This window comes from Cygnus olor, chromosome 2 (genome assembly GCF_009769625.2).
Source record: "Cygnus olor isolate bCygOlo1 chromosome 2, bCygOlo1.pri.v2, whole genome shotgun sequence".
NCBI classification, from domain to species: Eukaryota; Metazoa; Chordata; class Aves; order Anseriformes; family Anatidae; genus Cygnus; species Cygnus olor.
This window is the reverse complement of record NC_049170.1, coordinates 27,054,961-27,062,969: the sequence shown is the minus strand read 5'-3', so window position 1 is coordinate 27,062,969 and position 8,009 is coordinate 27,054,961. Positions and strand designations below refer to the sequence as shown.

The 8,009-nt window shown below is 62.8% G+C and overlaps 1 protein-coding gene and 1 long non-coding RNA gene across 2 annotated transcripts in view; both read left to right on the top strand.

Annotated features, from left to right (window-relative positions):
- Positions 1–202: 202 nt before the first annotated feature.
- DLX5 (distal-less homeobox 5) lies at positions 203–3,175 on the top strand. The gene is made up of 3 exons (XM_040549467.1): positions 203–805; positions 2,091–2,275; positions 2,471–3,175. Exons 1-3 carry the CDS (start codon positions 451–453, stop codon positions 2,801–2,803), a joined length of 873 nt encoding a protein of 290 aa, XP_040405401.1. The 5' UTR covers positions 203–450; the 3' UTR covers positions 2,804–3,175.
- Positions 3,176–7,229: 4,054 nt separating this feature from the next.
- Positions 7,230–8,009, top strand: part of LOC121065894 — a 40,897-nt gene continuing 40,117 nt past the window's right edge. Inside the window, exon 1 of the long non-coding RNA XR_005817380.1 lies at positions 7,230–7,536. This is a non-coding gene — a long non-coding RNA (uncharacterized LOC121065894). The remainder of the gene's footprint in view (positions 7,537–8,009) is intronic.

The window sequence follows — 8,009 nt, the reverse complement described above, 5'->3', positions numbered from 1 at the left end:
CCCCCCCCCCCGCCTCCGGTGCTGCGGGCTGGGGGCTGGGGGCCGGCCGAGCCCCCTCGGAGGCTGCACTGTACTGGGGGGGGGGGGGGGGAGACGGAAACCTCCCCACCGCTCTGCCTCGGATGTTGCTGTTGGTATTCACTTTAAAAGAGCTTGAATGGGACTTTTTTTTTTTTCCTTTTTTTTTTTTTTTTTTTAAGCCGAAGCTTTGTTGTGCTAAACTAGTTGGACGAGTTAGGGTGTCGCTGCTCCCGATTGCTCTGGCCAATGGAACCCGATCCACCCTGCTGTGCGTAAGAGCGCAATTAAGGATTTAACCAAGCCTATGCTGCGCCCCAGCCGGCAGTCTGCCGGAGACAGACACAGCGCCGCAGCCTCCTCCCCCAGCCATGGCTGCTTAGCCCCGAGCAGCCCCAGCAGCAGCCCTCAGCCCGCAGCCGGCTCCGAGCTATGACAGGAGTATTTGACAGAAGGGTCCCCACCGTCAGGTCCGGCGACTTCCAGGCTCCTTTCCAGAGCGCCGCAGCCATGCACCACCCGTCCCAGGAGTCTCCCACTTTGCCCGAGTCCTCGGCGACGGATTCCGACTACTACAGCCCGACGGGGGGAGCCCCGCACGGCTACTGCTCGCCTACCTCGGCTTCCTACGGCAAAGCGCTCAACCCCTACCAGTACCAGTACCACGGCATGAACGGATCCGCCGGGAACTATCCTGCCAAAGCCTATGCAGACTACAGCTACGCCAGCCCCTACCACCAGTACAGCGGGGCTTACAACCGCGTCCAGGGCTCCGGCAGCCAGCCAGGTGAGAGCTGGGCTCCGGGGGGGGCGGCCGGAGGGGAGCCCGGGTGGGGGGGGGGGGAGAGCGTCCCGACCCTGCCCCGGGGACGGAGGGGATGCAGCTGCCAGCGGAGGGAAGGGAAGAAAAAAAAAAATAAAAGAAAGGGGGGGGAAAAAAAAAAGGAAGGAAAAAAAAGAAAAGGAAAGATAGAAAGAAAATAGAAAGAAAAAAAAATGAAAAAGAAAGAAAAAAAAGAAAAAGAAAGAAAGAGAAAAGTAAAAAAACAGAAAGAAAAAGAGAAAAAAGAAAGGAAAAAAGAAAGAAAATAAAAAGAAAACAAATAAATGTTGATATTTTTTTTAAGGGGGGAAGGCCGGGAATAGTTTTCCTGCCCACCCCGCGCAATGCGAAGCGCACGAAGCCCGTCGGAAAGGGCTGCTGGCGGTGGTGCTCCAGGAAAGCAGCCGTCGGGCAGCGGCCCCGGGCCCCCCCCCGGCTGCCTCCCTCCTCCTTCCCCCCGCAGGAAGAGGGGGAAAAGAGCCGAGCCTTGTTGTGCGCCTCCGCCTCGGCTTCGCGGTGGCAAAGAAAGTTTTCCTTCCCCCTGCGCTCGGAGGGGCGGGGGAGGAGAGTGGGAGGGGGGAGCCCCGCGGCGGCAGGGCTGCAGAGCCGGAGGATTTTTTTTTTAGGTTTTTTTACCGCGTTTTTAGCGCTTTGCCTTTACTGCCTCGTAAGATTGGGGGGGGGGGGGGGAGGAATAAATAAAAGGGGGGAAAATCAATAAATCCGGCGAGCCCCCAGCCGAGCGCGTGGAGGGGGGGGGGGGGGGGGGGGGGCTCGGCGGGGCACCCGGGCGGCTTGGGGACGTGCGGGGGAAGCGATCGCCGCCGGGGGTCGGGCTGCGGGGGCCGGATCCGCGCAAACCCCACGCGTGGGGGGCGAGGCCCCGCGCTCCCGGCCGCTCGGCGCCGCCGCCGCCCGGGGCCGCCCGGCCCGGAGGAGCCCCGGCGCCCGGCGCGGCCGCAGGAGGCGGAGGAGCCCCGGGGGGGGTCGGTCCCGGAGGGCAGGGAGCGGCCCCCCCCCCCGGCGGAGCCCCGGCGGGAGGAGCCCGGGGGGGAGCCGCGGGGGCCCCGTCGGGCCGGCGCCGCTGCCCGGCCCGGCTCGGCTCGGCTCGGCTCGGCTCGGCCCGCGGGCGGGACAACGCCGCCGTCGTGTCCGGGCCCCGCGCCTTAACGTCTGCGTGTCTGTCTTGTCTGTGCGTCTGTCTGTCTGTCTGTCTGTCTGTCTCCCTCCCGCCCTTGCGCCCGTGCAGAGAAGGAGGTGGCGGAGCCCGAGGTGAGGATGGTGAACGGCAAACCAAAGAAAGTGCGCAAACCCCGGACTATTTATTCCAGCTTTCAGCTGGCGGCGTTGCAGAGGAGGTTCCAGAAGACTCAGTACCTCGCCCTGCCCGAGCGGGCCGAGCTGGCCGCCTCGCTGGGACTCACGCAGACGCAGGTACGGCACGGCACGGCACGGCTCGGCTCGGCACGGCTCGGCACGGCTCGGCACGGCGGGATGGGGAGCCGGGAAGGGCAGGGTCGAGGGGCCGGGGGCCGGCGGGGTCTCCCCCGGCGCTCCCGTCCCCGGGCTGGCAGTAACGGTGTCGCTTTCCTCCCCCTCCTCCTCTCTCCTCCCGTCCCCCCTTCCCAGGTGAAAATCTGGTTCCAGAACAAGCGGTCCAAGATCAAGAAGATCATGAAGAACGGGGAGATGCCTCCGGAGCACAGCCCCAGCTCCAGCGACCCCATGGCCTGCAACTCGCCCCAGTCGCCTGCGGTTTGGGAACCTCAGGGCTCGTCCCGCTCCCTCAGCCACCATGCCCACGCACACGCTCACCCTCCAAACTCCAACCCGTCCCCCGCATCCAGCTACCTGGAGAGCTCCTCTTCCTGGTACCCCGGTGCCAACTCCATCAACTCCCACCTCCAACCCCACGGCTCCCTACAGCACCCGTTAGCGCTGGCCTCTGGGACAATTTATTAGAGCCTGACCCTTTATTATTATTAATTATTATTATTATTATTTGTTCCTTGGACTCCTGTGTTTTACTGTTAAGGAATAATAACGAAAGGAATGCATATGGGGAATTTTTAAAGGGAAACGAAACAAACAAACAAAAAAGATTAAAATGTGTAAAGCTTGTGCATGTAACTTATTGCATTTCAAAGGAAACCCTTTTTTATACGATACGGACATTTTTTGGCTCAGCTGTGGACACTATCAATGGTGCCTTGAAATCTATGACCTCAACTTTTCCAGAGACTTTTTTTCAATGTTATTTTAACCCTGTAAATAATTGTAGATAGAGGAATTAAACTGTATATTCTGAATAAAATAAAATTATTTCGACCACGAGGAGCGTTTCCAAATTCCCCCCTTCTTCTGCCGGTGAGAAAGGAAAAAGGAAAAAAAAAAAAAAAAGGAGGAAAAAGGAAAAAGAAGGCCGGGTTTTTGCGGAGAGGGACGAGGCCGGCGGGTGCTGAGCTTGGCGCGGGGGCTGGGCAGGATGCGGCCCCCCGCCACCGAGGGGTTGCGGCGCGGCTCCCCGCAGCCCGTGGGGTTTTTTATGGGGTCGCGGCTGCTGCCGAAGCGAAGCTGGAAGCGGGGCTCTCGCCTCCAGCCGCCCCGAGAGCAATTAGCGTCGAGAGCCGCGCACTCCACAGCCCGGCTAATTACACAAATTACCACTCCGTCCGAGGGAGCCGCTGAATACGAGAAAAGGAGAAAAACGAGGGCTCCGCTCCCCTCGCTCCCATTAAAAGCCGGGCTGGGGCGCTCGCAGCGGGCCCGTCTGAAGGAGGGACTTGGCCGGCTCCCCACGCACAAACGCCCGGCGGAGGATGCCCGGGCTCCGAGCTGCCCCCGGCCACCGGGGCTCGGCGGGGACAGGGCCCGCAGGGCTGGGAGAGGACCCGAAAACGTCTCCCCCCCCCCCCCCCCGGTGCGCTTACCTGCGGGGGGCTTGCTCCCGCCGCCGTGCTGCGTGCGGTGCGCTCCCCCCCGCAAGGAAAGCAGCCCCGGGGGTGCTGTTTTGTAACAGGTCTGGGGGTTGCCAAACGCCTTGCAGTACGACAGACAGGGCTGCTCGCTGAAAGCTTCGCCCTGAAAGCCGGGGAGGGTGCGGGGGTGCCGCCGGGCACGGTGCCGGGGAGCGGGCAGCCCTGCCGGGGGGAGCCGGGGGGAGCCGGGCCTCTCCCGCAGCCCCACGGCGGCTCCGGGCACCGGCTCCTGCTCGTTTCCCCCGCCAGGTTGCGGGGAGTTTCCGCGGCCGTGGAGCTGCTGAAACGCTCGGCTTTGTCTGCTGCTATAATTTCCACCTCCTGAAAAGAAAAAAAAGAAAAAAAAAAAAAAAAAAAAAAAAAAAAGCTCGACCTTTTCATTTTCTTCTGTTCTTCTCTTCATTTCGCTCTAGCCAAGCATTAATTAATTTATTTTATTTTTTATTTTTTTAACCTGCAGTAAGAGCTTCCCCCCCCTCCCTGAGATTCCTTCCCTTCGCGGAAAGGCTCGGACACAGGAGGTGGAAGTCTCTTTCCCAGGTCGGTCCACCCCCCCCCCCCTTTCCTTTGAAGAGCTGCTGGGCTCTTGTAACCTGCAGGGGCAGGGAGGGCAGGAAGGGCTCCGGGGCAGCGGGATGCGGGCAGAGCTGGGGATTTGCCCCGCCGGGGAGCCCCGGCTCCGGCACCGCTCCCCTCGCCCCCTTCCAGCCCCGGCTCGGTTTCCCCGTCGCCCCCTCTCCACCATTAATTTCTTCCCATATAGAGGGGCAGGAGCCTGGCACGGCGTCCCGGGGGAGGGCAGCCAGACCCGGTTAGCACACGCGAGGTGTCCGGCCGGCAGCCCCCCGGGCAGAGCCCCCGGCCGGGGGGATGCTCCGGGCCCCCCCAGCCCCGCTCACCCCAGCGCCTGCCCCCGGCCGGGCGCACCCCGGGGCTCCGGCGGCGGCCGGAGGGAGCCTGGCTTGTCCGGGCCTCCCCGGGAAGGGGATGGGATGAACTGTCCTTTGTCTGACGCTGGGTTTGGGCTCGGCGGATTGCTGGCTCGGGGCTTTTTTTTTCTTTTTTTTTTTTTTTTTTTTTTTTTTTTTTTTTTTTCCCCTCTCTCTCTTCCCCTCCCTTCTCTTTTCCTGGCGGCTATTTCCATGCGGAGCCGGGGCAGCTCGGGGAGCCGAGAGGAGCCACATTCCTGTGGGTGCCGAGCGGCTCCAGGGCTGAGCCGCAGGGCCTGACACACGCACACACACACACACACACACGCACACACACACACACGCACACACACACACACTGCAGCCCCGGCTGCCCCGGCCCGAGGCCTCCTGACACTGCCCGCACCCCTGGAGCTCTCCCAGCCGCGGCAGACCCCCCTGCACACGCACCCAGAGCTGACCCAGCCGGGGACAGCGGGGAACAAACCCCAGGGGAGCCCCACCGCACCCTGCCCGGGCATCTCCGCATCCCCCGGCACGGAGGAGCCTCCACCCGGGGGAGTGCTGCCTCCTCGGGAAGCCGTTCCCTCTCCCTCCCCCTCCATCCCCGGGGATAAAAACCCACCCCCTCCAACCTGTCACGGCGTCGAGCAGCCCTCCTCGCTTTTTAGGGCTTTTCTTTCGCCCTCTCCCTCCCCTCCGGCTCCCCCCGCGGTGCGCGGTGCCTGCGCGGGGCTCCGGGCGCTCCGCGGGGCGGCCGGCGGGGGAGCATCGCAGCATCGCCCATGTGGCATCCATTAGGGATTTTCTACCACGCAATTTTGCGACTGACAGACTTTTAGGTGGTTCGGCTGTGGATTACGGAAAGGGGATCTATTGCTCGGGGAAAGCCGGGCTTGGGGGGTGGGGAGAAACCCCTCTTCTCGCTTTCGGGCGTTTCAGCGGTCGCCTGCAGTAACGTAATAACCTGTTTTATAGGTCAGACAAGAGCCGTGAAAATAGGAACTGCGGAGTTTACATTAAGCCTCCCTTTCTGTCTCTCTCTCTCTTTTTTTTTTTTTTTTTCTTTTTAGGGAGAATCTGTCTTCCATCAATTAAATGTTTCTGCTCTTTGTTCTGCGGTGCGTCTATTTACACGCGAGTTAGGAGGCTGAGCGATGGTTTATCCGCCAGAAACACCGACCCGATAAATCCCGACGCCCACGCCGCGGGTGGCTGCGTGTACATCCCCCCACGCATCCGACCTTTAAGGCCGCAGGAAAAACTCCCGGGCCCCCTCGGCCTCCCCGTTTCCCTCCAGGTGAGGGCCCGGGGAGCCGGCCCCGGCCAGTAGCTGCGCCTGATTCAGCACTTGGCAAGGAGGAGCCTGGCGGTGGCTCCTCGCCCTCCTCCCGCCGGCAGTCCCGGAGTGGTTGCCTAAACCTCAGCCTGGGCTCCGCAGCAGCAGCAGCGAGCCTCGCCGGGCCGGATCCTGCCCCGACTCCGCGCCCTGCCCTCCCCGCGCCCCGGGAGCCCTTTGCGCTCCCCTCCACGCGCACCGCACCGCGCCTTCGCGGGGCTTCCTCCCCCAGCTCCCCGCCGAGCTTCCCTTTCCCTTTCTCGGCGCCGTTTTTGCCGATCGCCGGGGGCTGCTGCAGCCCGGGGAGAGGAGAGGGGGCCGGGGTCGGTCCCCCCGCTGCGCCCCCTCCTCGGGCAGCACCGCGCAGCCCCCCGCATGCGCCCGCCGAGCGGGTTTGCGCGCTCCGCGCCCGGGGTTAAGGAAAGCTAATCGGGAGGGGAACCAGCCCGAGGAGTTAGCCTCGCTAGCCGCAGGTAGTCCTGTTAGCCAGGCTCTTTTGGCTAATTAATTTCGATTAAGCCGGGGCTGCGCTAATTTCCTTAAGGACCCCTGACGACCGGGCCAGCGGGCGCGCAGAGGCTCCGCACCTCTCCGCGGAGGGTGCCCGGCACCGGCCCCCCGCGCCCGGCAGCAGCCCTGGGGCTCCCCCCGGGGCTCCCCCCGGCCGGTTCCGAGGCTTGGGGCACCTGGGAGGGGGCCCAGGGCAGGAGGGAGCCGCCGTTCGGGGCTGGGGGAGCCTTCGGCGGGGAAGATCCGCGGTGCCAGGCGGGATGGTCCCGGCAGGAGCCCGGAGCATCAGCCCCCGGCTGCCAGCAGCCTCGCGCTCCTCGAGGTTTGGGCACGTACCGCCGCAGACCACTGATTTGCTCTTTTCTTAATTCCCGCTCTTCTCGTTCCCTATGAATCAAACAGCCTTTTGTCCTTCGGAGTTTGATTTGATCGCTACCGTTCGCGTTTCACTTTTGTATTTTTCTCTCCCTATACCATTACTCATTGAGTGCCCCGTGAAATTACAATCGTACATTTTCAACTCAGCAACCCATTTGCAGTGCAAAAATAGGGTCTAAATAATGGCTGAATTAGCCCTACTGGACAGTTTCAGATGTAACACTCTGTAATAATTATATTGCAGGCTGGATTAGGATGCTATTATCATAATCTGGACGTTTACAATTATCTGTAATTTGCAAAGATGCGCCAGGTCTTGATTACAGCAGTTTTTTTTTATCAAGCTAACCATCACTAAACAGTGACAGTAATAACAGCTAATTTTGCTGGCAATATAAGAGGTGCTGGGGTGTGCAAACAATTTCACACCTGGATGTGCTCACTCAACCAAGAATATAGAGAAAGAGCTTCTGCCCTGAGACTCAGAAAAATATCCTACACCGCTTCTGGTCGGTATAGGTTCCCAGACCCCGATCCTTGCCTAACCGATTGGCGCAGGGGGTAAGTTTGGGGGTTCGGCTCGGGTTGGGGCTGCTTTGCGGCTGCTTCTCGCCTCCCTTCGAGGCACGCTCCGGCTTTTCTCTCTCGTCGCTGCCTCCCCGCTCCTTTCCCCCGCCGGGGCCGGGAGGCTCCGCGGCTCCGCTCCCCTTCGGGGGGCGGCGGGGGGCTCGGGGGGGCGGCGGGGGCGGCCCCGGCCCGGGCCGGGCTCCCGCAGGGGCTGCGCGGGGGCTCCGCGCCCGGCGGAAAAAAACGCGCTGGCCCTGCGGCGGGGCGGGGACAGCGCGCCGGGCCGTGCCGAGCCGTGCCGGGCCGTGCCGGGCCGTGCCGGGCCGTGCCGAGCCGTGCCGGGCCGTGCCGGGCCGTGCCGCGGGGGCAGCGGCGGCGGGGAGGCGGCCTCGCCCAGCCCTGCGGAGCTCCGCGCCCCCGGCACGGCTCGGCACGGCTCGGCACGGCCGGGAGGCAGGCGCGGGGAG

Bases quoted from the DNA above. Each gene is read 5' to 3' on its own strand.
- DLX5 (XM_040549467.1), top strand. From the start codon at position 451: ATGACAGGAGTATTTGACAGAAGGGTCCCCACCGTCAGGTCCGGCGAC. The intron at 806-2,090 runs GTGAGAGCTGGG...GCGCCCGTGCAG, and splicing joins GGGCTCCGGCAGCCAGCCAG to AGAAGGAGGTGGCGGAGCCC. The intron at 2,276-2,470 runs GTACGGCACGGC...CCCCCTTCCCAG, and splicing joins TGGGACTCACGCAGACGCAG to GTGAAAATCTGGTTCCAGAA.